General features: G+C 34.0%; 1 protein-coding gene across 1 annotated transcript in view; it reads left to right on the top strand.

Moving 5' to 3' along the window:
* The window catches only part of DCDC1 (doublecortin domain containing 1), a 382580-nt gene that overhangs the window by 302660 nt on the left and 65519 nt on the right, over positions 1 to 14401 (top strand). The window contains exons 21-22 of the mRNA XM_088789501.1: positions 4966 to 5089; positions 12973 to 13154. Coding sequence (XP_088645627.1) covers positions 4966 to 5089; positions 12973 to 13154 — 306 coding nt within the window. The remainder of the gene's footprint in view (positions 1 to 4965; positions 5090 to 12972; positions 13155 to 14401) is intronic.

The raw sequence follows: 14401 nt of genomic DNA, 5'->3' as shown, positions 1-14401 counted from the left end.
TCCCAAGAAAAAAAGAACAAGGCTAGAGGTATTATACTTCCTGACTTCAATTTATACTACTAAGTGACAATAATCAAAACAATATGGTATTGGCAGAAAAACAGACACAAAGACCAGTGAAATTGAATTGAGAACCCAGAAATAAAACCACATAAATATGGGCAGATAGTTTTTGATGAAGGAATCACAAACATGCAATGGAGAAAAGAAAGTCTCTTTAATAAACAGTGCTGGGAAAATTGGAAAGCCATGTGCAAAAGAATGGAACTAGACTGCTGTCTGTCACCATGTACCAAAATTAACTCAAAATGGATTGAAGACCTAAACAAAAGACCTGAAACAATAAACTGCATAGAAGAAAACATAGGTACTAAACTTATGGAATTAGAGTTCAAAGAGGATTTTATGAATTTGACCTCAAAGGCAATGGAAGTAAAAGCTAAAATAAATGAATGGGATTACATTAAACTAAAAAGCTTCTGCCCAGCAAAAGAAACCATTGACAAAATAAAGAGGCAACCAACCGAATGGGAGAAGATATTTTTGAACAATGCCTCCAATAAGGGGCTGATATCCAAAATATATAAAAAACTCATACAACTCAACAACAAAAAGACAATCCAATTAAAAAATAGGCAGAGGACATGAACAGAAACTACTCCTGAGGAGACTTACAAACAGCCAACAAATATATGAAAAAATGCTTAACTTCATTAGCTATTAGGGAAATGCAAATCAAAACCATAATGAGATACCACCTCACACCTGTTAGAATGGCTACCATCAACAAGACAAGTAATAACAACTGTTAGAGAGGCTGTGGAGAAAAATGGACCCTCATTTACTGCTTGGGGGTATGTAAATTGGTACAGCCACTATGGAAAAGAATATGGAGGTTCTTCAAAAAAGAATTACCATACAACCCAGCAATCCCTCTTCTAGATATCTACCCCCCAAATCTGAAAACATTTATTCATAAAGATATATGTACCCATATGTTCATTGCTGCATTATTCACAGTGGCCAAGACATGAAAACAGAATGTCCTTCAATAGATGATTGGATAAAGAGAATGTGTTACATACACACAATGGAACATTACTTGGCCATAAGAAAAGATGAAATTCTGCCATTTACGACAACATGGATGGATTTTGAAATTATCATGCTAAATGAAATAAGTTAGACAGAAAAAGTCGAGAACTATATGACTTCATTCATGTGTGGGATATAAAACTGAAAGCAACAAATGAACAGACAAACAAAGAAATAAAAACTCATAGACACAGACAACAGTTTAGTATTACAGGGTAGGGGGAATGGTAGAAGAGGGTAAAGGGGGTTAAATATATGCTGATGAAAGGAGAACTGGCTCTGGGTGGTGAGCATACAATGCAATATATAGATGATGTATTACAGAAATGTACACTTGAAACCTATATAATCTTACTAATCAATGTCATCCCAATAAATTTAATAAAAAAATTTTTAAAAGCAAAATAAATGTAGCCTCAAATATTTCATACACTGGTACTTGTAAAAGACTAGAGAGTGATGTTTGATGGACCCAGTTTTCCAACTATCTATGTAATTTCTCATAGCCTGCCGCAACGCCAAAGTTCATCAAAAGTACTGGACTCCAAAAAAATATTATCTAAGGTGTTTTTGTTTCCCATTCTTTTATCAGATTAATTGAATAGAGCATTCTGGTGGAGCCATTACTCCATTGATAAGACTGAAATGATGAATCCCTGACTTCATTTTTGAGGGAGGAGGTAACTGTCAACCAAAGTATTGAAGAATGATCTTAATTTTTGAACTTTTAGATTCAGATATATCCAGGAGGATATTTTAGTTTTGGTCATATTCCTATGCCTGGAGGTAGATACTCACGAAGTGTCCTGGATAGAATTTTGCCTTTATTGGAAAGGCAAGGTTAATAAAGACATTAGTTGAAATAAATAAACTTGCCTTTGAACTTTATTAGACTACCTTGTAGGGTGTGTGTATATGTGTGTGTTTTCAAGGAGGTCCTTCTAAAAGCCTGAAATATTTTGTTTTATATAATGTTTCTATTATAAATACAAATTGTTTAATAACACCCTTTTCCACATTAAAGAGAAGAATGGGAAACATTAAATAAACTTAAGTTCTCCAGGAGCAAGAAGAAGGCTGCCTGTAACTATTGCACGAATCACTGTCTCCATCTAGTGCTGGTTTTCAGGAATTAAGATTCCAGGAGTCCTTACTGATGCTGTAAAGTTTCATTTGTTATGCACATGTACAGTCATTGTAGCTGCGCCTGCTAGTGCCATTAGAGTTGAGGATCTGTCAGCTCTTCATTTATAAAACAGAATAGCAAGAGGTCTATTGCTTTTACATAAAAGCTCATGCTGTGCTGGAACTCTGCAGTCTCATGGCCTTTGCTCCATGTGAATGTTTATTAACAGTGTAAGTTGAACTTGACCAGCTCCTTTTAAAGACACCCTGATGGGTTGAAGTTATATAGGCGCTGCAACCAGAAGGATGAATCTTTTCATCAACAATCTGCCCTTTACCTTACAGTAATATCTCTGCATGCATCAAACAAATGGGCATCTAAAAACTTGATTGATGTGGCAGATCCTGAATTTTCATAACATTTATTTGAGATGCTCTGGCACAAAAGGAGACTTACAATTTTAGCTACTAACATGAGGGGAGAAAAACAGGAGAAAGTGGTTTCATGGAAGTCAAGTGAAGTCAAGTAAAGAATGTGTTTCAAGAAGGAGGGAATGATCCTTTGTTAGATGCTGCTGTTAGTTCAGTTGTGTCTGAAGAAATGACCTTTCGTTTTGATAATGTTTAAACCCGATGGGGCAGTTTCATTGGAGCTTCAGAGATGGAAACCTAATGGGAATTGGTTTAAGAGAAAAAGGGAGGAGAAGAAGAGATTAGTCTTTGAAGGAATTTTCTGTGAAAGGGCACAAAGAAGTCAGGCAGTAGCAGGAGGTGGATGTGGGGTGTAGAGAAACTTGTTTTTATTTTACTTTTCTAAGGTATAAGCTGTCAGACATTATGCAGATGGAATGACCCACAAGGGCAGGACAAATTCGACTTCAAGGCAGGAACACAGTCCTAGATGAGGAGGGTAAGGATCTAGGTACAGGCAGAAGCGTTGACCTTCGATCAGAGCCCAGGCAGCGAGTGCTACAGTAGCAGCCCTGCAGGTTCCATGTTTGTAAACACAAGTCTTTCCTGCCACCACCACCCCTCGGCGTCCAGGCCCCAAGAATTGTCAATCAGCATATGGGACACGGGGGCCCTCAAACATAAGGAATACTGCAGGTGGTCTGATAGGGCTGGGCAATCTCAGAACATTTTCAGGCTCAGACGATCATGACGTGTGCAAGCAAATTAAGAGTGATGGGCTGCTCCCGTATTCTCATTCACTAATTGGTGATTTAATACATTAATAATTGTCCCTCATTTTATTTCTAGGCTCAGTATTACTTAGCTATAGTGATTATTCTCTTGCCATAATGTTAAATTTTATTGGCTAACATTGATTTAGAAATTTCACATCTTTAATTTTAAGTAAGATGGCTGCATTTACTTCTTAAATTATCAGCTGCTGACTATTATTATCTCCCTTTCATGGAATGGATTGGCTAGTTTTCTATATCTTTATGGTTTAAAATGTTCTCTACAGCATAAAAATGGTCTCTTCCATGGCCTGTGAAGTTATATGAGCAAGGGCATGTTTTCTGTTTTCTATTTCACTTCTATGAAGTCTTTAAAAAAAAAAAAATCATGTATTTTATCAGAAATTTTGCATTTATTAACATATACAACCATGATATATTCTTTTAATCTTCTCTATGCTAAATAAATATTTAACTCAATTTTCCTATTTGGTTTGTATTAATATTTTTATTATCTAGATTTATATAATCTGGATTTATATAAAAAAGATTTATTATTTTATTTACTTTAAAAACACTTCTTTGAACCATTCTATTGCTATTATATTTTCTAAAATATTTATTTCTAATTGAATATGAATTCCTTTCATCTATTTTCCATGGAATAGTTTATATATATATATATATATATATATATATTAGATATATTTAAAATAAATTATTGAGTTCAATGCTTTATTAAGTTCCCTTCTCTATTTAGCTCTTAATAAATAAGCATTTAACATTATGAATTTACCTTTGACTTTAATTCTAGATGTGTCTTTTAAGTTTTCATGATTGTTATTTTTGTTGCTTTCTAATTTTTTACTTTTTTTTCCCTATCTGGTATAATAGTATTTTGGGAGAGCGAACGTGTTTTTAAATTATCTTGTGGTTGAATTTGTAAATTTTAAACTTTCATTTATATCTAATTTTCTTCTATCATTTGTCACAAAGAGTGGCTTGTTTAATTTTCATTTTAAAACTGTATTGAAGTTTACTTTGTTAGTGTGTGGTAAATATTAGAAATGTTCCAAGAATTGTTGAGGAAGACCTACCTATTTTCTGTTAGCAGCCTACAATATATATAAATAAATGGTCATGTTTACATTTATTAGTTATAGCAGTCAGATATTTTAAAACCTTATTTGTTACCTAAAGAAAAAATTACCCGGTAGATCAAAATTTATTGTCTGTATTGGTTTCTCTTTGTGTGTCTAAAAAGTTTTTCTTGCTTTTTTTCTATGTTAGTATTGCTATTTATGTCATCGTTATTATAAAATGACTCTTACCCTAATTTGCCTCTTGTCTCACATTCCACTGTCAAGTATAACTTTGCCACTTTCTCCTGATTTAAAAAATATATTATTTTGATATTACTTTTATTTGTGTCTCTTGTACGCAGTAAATTATCAGATTTGGGTTTTTCATTCTTTGCCTAGTTCTTAAGAAGTATTCAATGAATATTTTGAAGTGATATTTAACTTTGCTCAATTCCTTTTTGTCTTTTATTTCGTTTTAGGTGGGCCCTAAAACATGCAGGGACCAGTAAGCCAGACCAGTGGAAACATTCCAGAGTTGAAAATCCTCTCTGGAATAAGCTTACCTACATGTGGCCAGTTCTTCCCAGTGGCCAACTTAATGAGGTTGTATTGCTTACTATAATATATGGTTGTTGAGACTTATTTTAAGGCCCAGGATGTGGTCAATGTTTGAAAATTTTCATGTAGCTTTTGATTTGCAGTTCGGTGCAAGAGATCAATTAATTCTGTTGTTCTATAATTAATTAGAAAGATGTGTTTAAGTCTTCCCTTATGGAGATGAATTTGTTTTTTTCTTATAGTCTGTCAAATTTTACTTTATGTATTTTGAAATTTAGTTCCTAGACACCCACATGTTCATTTTATCTTCTTGGTAAATTGAAATTTTTATCATTATGTAGACTCAATCTAACTTTATAAAAGTCTCAGTTATCCAATACTAATAGAAATATTTCAGCTTTTTTTTTATTTGCCTAGTCTATCTTCTTATTATCCTTTTACTTTTTATATTTCTATATTCTTCTGTTTTAGGGAGATCTCCAATAATCAGCATAGAGTTGATTTTAAAAAATAGTCTGCCAATCTTTATCTCTAAATAAAGATTTGGTCTGTTCAATTTATTGTAATGACAGATAAATTTAAATTATTTGCTTTTTATTTGTTGTGCTTTTTCTCTGTTTAAATTTTTTCTTCATTCTTATATTTTTACATTGACTTTTTTCGCATATTTTTCCCATCGACTAGTTTGGAAATTATATCCTCAATTTCCATTCTTTTTGTTTTTATTGTTGTTATTACTCTGAGCATTTTAACTTCCATATGTAAATGATCAAAATCTGAAATCAACAGGTATATTTACTGTACTCTTCTCTCAAATACTTAAGAACATTAGGATACTTTAACTTCAATTTGATTTGTAACTTATACATCATTATTGTCATATATTTTCTTTTAAAAATTTCTACAAGATATTAACGTTGTCAGTAGTTAATATTTATTTAGATTTACCCATAGGTTTTCTTTTTTCTTTTTATAAATCCCTCATACATCTCAGTCCCTCGAACTGGGGTTACTTTCCTTTGGCTCTGAAGAAAGTATACCCTTTTTTCAGTTATTGGTAGCAAACTCAGTTTTTACTTATCCAAAAATGTTTTTATTTTGCCCTCATTCATGTAAGGTATTTTCACTTAGCGAACTGAAGATATCATCACTGACTTCTAGTTTCCATTGTTGTTATTGAGGAGTCAGCTATTCTGTCTTTTCTCCCTGATTGCTTTTAAAATCTTTTCTTTCTTTTTGATAATCTTTAATTTTACCGTAGTATGTCTGAGAGAGGATTTCTTTTTGTTTTTCCTGCTTGAGGTTCTTGAATCTGTGAACTGATATTTTGCAATATTTCTGGAAAATTATCACCCATTATCTCTTCAAATATTCTCTCTCCTATTATCTTCTCACTTCATTTTTTATAGATAACGGATTGTATGTATGTTAAACCTTCTCATTTTGAACTCCACGTCTCTTAAATTCTCTTTCATACTTTTTCTTTTTTTCTCTTTATGAAAAGCATTTTTGCATCATATTTTCAGACATTTTTCTTTCAGAATATTAATTTTCTCTTCATCTTTACCTAATGTCTTTATACTCCAAGTGAGGGTCAGTCTGTGGTATGAAGTTTAGTGTTCTCTTCCACACAGAGAAAATGTTTGACATGGTCTATTTTATTTGCAACCACCTGGAGAGGTATTCTCTGGTTTCCCTTTTCAATGACATTTATCCTATTGTGATTCTTATTTTATGAGAGGGGAGGGTCTTGACTTCCCACCTTGGCTGTACCCTGATATTTTTCTCATGTGCCCTGCCCCTGCATGGCAGCAGAATTTCCTTGGAGTTTGGAAAATTCCCTCAAGATAAAATCCTGTTTCAGCACTCTGTTTACCTCTCTGCGTCTCTAGTATGTTTTGCTTTATTGCTAGGTCAATCGTGCCTTCTAAAAGATTTTTGAAAAATATTGTATCCTAATTTTTTCAGTTGCTTAGTCATATTTTCTGGTATCAACCAAGTTTTTTATTTCCCATGAAATCACAATTTCCTATGACTCCTCACTGATTGAATCCATGAGTCTCAACGCTTTAGGAAAAGGATAGATGGTGTCTGAAACCAAGAAGTCATTTCATGGGACCCCAGAGATGCCCTTATATTTAGACTGTAGTGAAGCAACAGTGTAGGAAGCTGAATTGTGTTGAGAGAGAAAGGAGTTCTTCAAAATGCCACAGGCTGTGGGTTGAGTAGCCTGAGCCCGTGGCTACACGAATTACATGTCTAAGACTTGGGGTCTGTAGCACTAGTGAGAGCCCAGGGGGAAGGGTGACACAGAGAGACCAGTAGGCCCAGCATTAGGCCAAGAAAAAGACGTGAATTGTGCTTGTGGAAATTTTTCTTCAGAGATTCAGGAAAGGAGAGGTTAAAACTCAGGGAGCAGAAAGGATAACTTATTCCTCATCTGGTGGTGAGCAGGTGCGAGCGGGTTGCCCAGTAGCCAAGGAGGACAGTTGGCACATCCTTAGGGGCCTCTGAGGATCAAGGGCAAGTACCCACATATATACCATTGACCCCTTTTCCCACCAATGGTATAAGGTTTACTGAACTTTCACCTATGCCTAGAAACCACATTGAGGAAGGGGAAAGGAAGGGTATTTCCTTGAAAGGAAACAACAGTTCTGGTAAGAAGTTTGTACCTTCAGTTTGATTGACCATATCGCCAAAAATACAGAACTGAAAACAAAACAAAATGATAACAGCTTTTCCAAATTGGCAGAAACTGGGACACCTCTAGTTGGAATATCAAGTTTGCCACCCACCTAATGGGATTGGGGGTAGACAGAGATGCCTTGTAATAGTGTACTTTCTTATATAGGGAAAGAGAGAAAATTATAATTATTGCAAATTTCACAGATATTGTGCTTATATTTTTATAACCCCGATATACAAGTAAAGTAATTCAGTTAATTAATTGATTGATTTAAATGATGAATGGTAATTATATTAGGAAACCTAAATTATCTAGGTTCCCTTTAACATTTACCTTTGAAAAGGTAAAATTTTTGCTAGTATTCTGGGATTTGACAACTAAATGATGTTAGGGATGAAAATAGACAATTCCAAAGTTCTCTAGTCATTCACACAGAACAGTAGCTTTTGGGCAGAGTGGATAAGAAATCAACAAAGCTCTAACCCTCAGTTGTCAACCAAAGGGAAAGGACTAAGGCACTAAATTAGCTAATGTAAGAGAAATTGACCATGTATTTCAAAATGACTGAGCCTAAGAGTTCTGTTATCTCTTGAAATGTTTGAGGAAGAAAAGGATACACTTAACCAAGCAGGGAAGTCAGTTCTCATTCAAATTAAATGCAATCTACTTAACTTAAAGTCTGGATCCATTTTATCTGAGGGAATCATACAGAGGGTGCCCAAAAAATGTATACACATTTTAAGAAAGGAAAACTGTATTAAAATTGTAGTACTCACTACATATCGATAACAAAAGATGAATACAAGTCACCTTTGACTTCTGCAATTACAAGAGGTGCTCAAAGTGGTTGCCATCAGCGTCCAGACACTTCTCATTATGGTGAACAACTGCTTGAGCAACTCTGACCAAAGTGTCCACTTATACACATTTTTTTATTACCCCTGGTATTTTCTTTCAATCCCATTTCCACATAATTTATTTTTAAGAAAAAAGATAATTGTATTGTGTATAATTAAATACAAGTAATATTTTGCTTGGGAAGACTTTCCATATAAATTGCAACTAGACATGTGACATTCATACTAAGGGCTCAGAACACTTTGGTCACTGTCAGCATATATATTAAATTTATTCCAGATACAATCTTCCAACTTTACTACTTACCTAATCATTATTTATTATCTATTTAGGCAATGAAGGTAGAGCAAGGAAGGAGATAGACATGGTCTCTACCTCTGTGGAGCTCACAGTTTAAGAAGTATAGGCTGTGTGTTCAAAAAGGAAGGACCGGAAAAGGAAGGAGGCAAACTTGATGAGTAGAGGACAAAGAAGGGAGAAAGAAAAAATTCACGGAAAAAGTTTTGTGTCCCAGAAATCAAGGCTATCTGTTGAGCCAGTTCATTCAGTCATAAGGTCAGTATGAGGAATGTTAGCCAGGCTGGTTGTCTACATGTGCCTGAAAAACTAGGTCAAAATATTGACTATAAGAAAACCATCTAAGAAACACTATCCTGAGTGAGACTCAGATTCTCCTGTTAATTCCATGGTGAGAAACTTTCAAAATAGAATGACCAAGGGAGGACGTAGGAAATATGGACAATGGGAATTATTTTTGTGGTGACTGAGACAACATTAATATCAAACTATGTACCTCTCAGTGGTGAAAACTGCTCTGAGAACTGATTTCATGCTCTTCTCACTGTTAAATAGTATTCATCCCAAAGGGCAATTGATGCATGCTTTATGAACAAATAGCATTTCATATGTCTTAAGATATTAGTATTTAAAAATATGTCAAAACATTCTAAAAACATAAGATTAATGAATTATTTTGTTTTATCCTATGACTAAGTTTACTGGAATAATTTCTAGGAACTCAAGTTATTTTCTTACCTCTTGGGGGAAACGTAAATTGAGAAATACTTCTAACCACTTAGAGGTAAGGAACAATGGGTTTTCATATTCAAGGATGAAATTACTGCAAACAGTGAGTCTGAAGAGACAAAGTTTTGGAATGGACCACTGGATAGTGAGTTTAAAGTTTCTAAATTACTAAATTAAAGTATATCCATTTAGAGGGATACCTGTTAAACAAAAGAAAGTTAAAAGTACACGTTTTATTAATCTGTTAAGAGATGGTGGTAATTAGCTATAGGTAAAAAGCAAAAAGAAGGATATGTAGGAAGGCCAATTTGACTAAGAAATTTAGATAATTGGTTAAGAGTTGGACTCCCAAAAAAGACAGGCTGCCCCTGGTTATGGGAGAGGTGTGAAAAAGAAAAGAAAAAGCAGAATTATCAGTATAAGTAAGGGAACACCAGGGCCCGTCAAAGTCTCCTGACAATGCAGCGGTGCCTCAATATAAGAGTGAACACAGAGAAAACCATTAAAGAAATGAGTGGGGACGTAAGAATTCCAATGGAAATAAACAGAGGGCGGGGGAAACAGCACTCCAGTCAGTTTAATCTGTGTTTTTTGTTGTCATTCATGATCCTGACACCGTACTTCTCTGTTTCTATGAAAAACAAAGTAAAAGTCCCTTAAACATTAGAACAAGGTTTAAAGTAGCTTAAAGGAAGAACTGCCCAGGATAGCTCATACATTTGGAAAGTTTTGAAACCCACGATAAGTTTTCATCATTGGGTTTCTGTGATGTCTCATATTAAAAAGAGAAGACCCTTGGGCTCCCTTAATCTAACTGAAGAGAAGAGGAAGCCGTCGGAAGTTAGCGATGCTACAGCAGTACTCAAGCCTATATCTGCAGTGGTTACCACTTGTCAGAGAGAAACGAGTTTAGAAAGTGAAAGAATCTAAAACTAACTAGGCACTAAGATGGCACATTTCAGGTAAGTTAATCAGAATTATAGCATGTTTGGGATATTGAGAAAAAGATCTTAGTTCTATATCCCCACTCTATGAATTGAAAGTTCTCACAGATTAAGTTTAGGGAGAATCTCATTTTTCTTGCCTTTCTCTTCCATGGTTCAGAAATAAAGAAAGGGGGAAAGATTAGCTATGTTATACCAAGACTTCAATGTGACAGTAATTTTGTAATAAGTAGACTGGTTTTCTCTGTCTCACCCACCTATCCGACCCTTACTTCCTGTTTATGTCTAAAACTAGTATGAATGTTGATTTGCTCTGAATTGCTTAATATCTTCATTGTAGAAGAGTTACAGATCAATCCCAGACTTATTTCTTGAAGAACTTATGCAACTCTACTCCTCTACCACCCTTCATATTAAGTAAAATCTTTATACAACAGGAAAATTTCAAATGAAAATATGCAGTGAGTTTGTCATAACCTTTCTTATTTCTTGTCGATAACAATAGTAAGGGAAAAGGACCACATGAGGCTCCATCCATAATAATAGACACGCATCTAAATAAACACTTTGTTGTCTGCCCTTTGCAATTTAAATGCCATGCAGGTACAAGATTCTCAGTGATGATCAGGAATAAAATAAAACTTCATTAATTCAAATTTTGCTTATTTAGAAGTGTGATAAGTTAGCTTCATTGTATGCCAGTATTTTGAACACATTTACTAAGCAAATATTATATTAAAAATATAAAGCAAAAGAAACATTAGACTGAAAACATTCGACTCATGAATTTTTAAACATTTATTTATACTGCTTTTCCCCTAATTGAACATAATTAATGCTACTTACTCATCTCACAAATTAGAGCATTATAATTAGATGCTTTTTCAGAATAGTCTTTACAACTTTCAGATATTATTTGTAATTTACTTAAGACACATTTTCCTGAACTATGTGATTGTTCAGTATGATTGTATGATTCCAAAAAGTTTTCAAGGGAATGTAAGTTAGTAAATTATTACTTTGTGCACTAATTTTTTTTGTTTTAAGATTTTTATTAAAAATCTAGTTAGCATACAATATTATATTAGTTTCAGGTGTACACAATAGTTATTCAACATTTATGTACCTAAAGAAGTGATCACCATAGTCAGTCCAGCAACCATCTGACACCGTACCACACTGTCACAGTATGATTGACTATATTCCCCATACTGTACATTACATCCCCGTGACTTACTTGTTTCATACCTGAAATTTGAAACTCTTAAATTTGAAACGGAAGTTTCACCTTCCCCCTCCCTTTTAAAATTTATCAATTGCAGTTGACATTCAATATTTTACATTAATTTCAGGTGTCCAGCCTAGTGGTTAGACATTTATATAATTTAAGCAGTCATCCCCCTGACTAATCTAGTACCCACCTAGCACTTGTGTACTAGTTTTTAAAAAATGTTCTCCCCTTCCAGAAACAAAAGGCTGTGTGTCTGTTTCTGTGAATGGCAATACCATTCGCTCAAGCTCCAAACCTGGGAGCCATCTTTACTTCCTTTATCCCCCAAACATCACCTTCTATGAATACTCAAGTCCGATACATGTACTGCTCATCATCTTATCCCTCCTTGACAGCAGTAACTCCAGCTAAGGCTCCAGGTCTGTTACATGGCATTTCTGAGTTAGGTTCTCTTCCTGTGTGGTCCCATCGCACTTCATACACACCCTGATGCTATTATTACACTCACACTATCTAATTTCCAGCTTATTTCTAGCTGAGTTTCACAGCACCCACTGGAAATTTCTCAAGGAAGAGCATCCTGTTTTAGTTCATATTGTTATTTCCGCGGTCTAACACTGTGCCTGGAATATAGTAAACAATGAATATTTGGATGATGCATGAGTTAATAAATGAATATATGAATGGATGCAGATTAACTGAATTCTAAAACTGAAACATCTGAAATTTAAGTTTTATCGTCTTGCTATGTTTTTTGGAGTGTTTCCCAACTATATTCTTCTTTGCCAAATAGATTTAGTTTAAGATAATATTTCGGGTTGTGAAACCACTTTTCACACATTCCGCCTTTCTTCATGTTAATTAGAGATATTTCATACCTGAGCAAAAAGCATTCCAAGTTAATTCAGTTCTGTTTTTCTGGAATGATGTTCTCTGAAAGGGAATAAATCTTTCAGGTTGTAACACAACACAGCTTTTACATACATTTAAAAAGCATACTATCCTTCCTCTTTAATCAATGAAAACAATTAGAATTGTCTGTAACATCTAAGATGCCCAATACATATTTGATGAATGAATGAAAGATTAAAGGTATAAGCAGTGTGTTACTTTTTTTCGTATCTAGAAGTAAATCTTTTTACTTATTTATTATCAATTTTTTTGTTGTTTCTTTCTGAAGGACTTTGATTGGCCAATAGAAGGACTGCTTGTTCCAAACAGTCCTTCCATGAAGAAACCCTTCTGTAAGACACCTGACCAATATGTCCGTGTAAGACTCAGAGTTTTGCGGAATGGAGACAAGGATGAAAACAGAGCCCTTATTGTCATCAGTCCAGACATCTCACCTGAATGGAAAATGCAGTAAGAACAACTTTTTTATATTTCTCCTTATATACACTTTCTAATTTCTACAAACTTTTGCCTTCTTGATTGTAGATGTTTTTCTGAGAGAATTCTATGTTTGTATTTTAAAAAGGGCTCCCGTGTTACTATTTGGAGATGAAAATAGATACTAAGATTCACTTAATTTCCATGTCAGGAACTTAATTTGAACTCTTCTGATTAGGCTAGGCATGCGAGAAAATAATGAGTTAGAAATCAGTAGTTCTGAAAAAAGTTTTATGATCAATGTCTATTTGGAATTAACATTCTTTGGTTGAGTTTTGTTAATGTATTTTGCAATAACTGAGTTCATAAATTGCTTCTTAAATATAATTTTATAATTAAATATAATTCTATAATTTATGCAAGTCATTATTATATATAATTATTTACACTTATATCTCTGGCATATTTAACAAATATATAGCACTCAAAATATAACTTCACATAGTTTATATCCTTGCCTTGGAGTAACATTTTAAAAGTTTATCATCCTAGAAAAACATTAATCTGCCCTTCAGCTTATGTTGTGAGATTGGAATAAAATCTTCTCAGTCAGTATTTCTCCAACACTGGAGAAAAACCACCTGCTATATTTTCATTGCATTTTATGATAAAAGGAAGCATAGATCAGTGCAACGCTCTGATGTAAAGAATGAGTTAAACACATTGTTTCTCATATGATTAGCAGTGATATAACCTCTTGACCTTTCTTTTGAGATGTTTAGAATATTTGAGGCTGCTGATAATAGTTTAATATTGCTTTCTTCACATTGATTAAATATACTTCATACATCGCTGAACAATGAGTAACATTTAGATCGGCTGTCCACTGAACTGCCTTGTAAAGATGATAAAGTAAAAAATTAATCTTCAAAGTAAAGTCAAGCCTGAAATTGAAATCTTTGACGCATACATTTCATAATTAACTCATTCTGCTAGATGTAAAATGTGAGGGTAATGCCCTTAAGGTAGCATGCGACTTTTGTTTTACATCCAAAATTAACAAATAATTTCTGTCCCTTCCTACATTCATTTTTTTCTTATTTTATAATATCTTTAACTGTGGCTTAAAGTTATATACAGATTTTGTCTTTCCTCATGATTTTTTTTAATACATTTTATTGAGGAATATTGGGGAACAGTGTGTTTCTCCAGGGCCCATTAGCTCCAAGTCGTTGTCCATCAATCTAGTTGTGGAGGGCACAGCTCAGCTCCAAGTCGAG

This window comes from Rhinolophus sinicus, chromosome 14 (assembly GCF_057876585.1).
Source record: "Rhinolophus sinicus isolate RSI-liver-muscle chromosome 14, RSI-T2T, whole genome shotgun sequence".
Classification (NCBI taxonomy): Eukaryota; Metazoa; Chordata; class Mammalia; order Chiroptera; family Rhinolophidae; genus Rhinolophus; species Rhinolophus sinicus.
The sequence above is the reverse complement of the archived record's forward strand: the minus strand, read 5'-3'. Positions and strand labels throughout refer to the sequence as shown.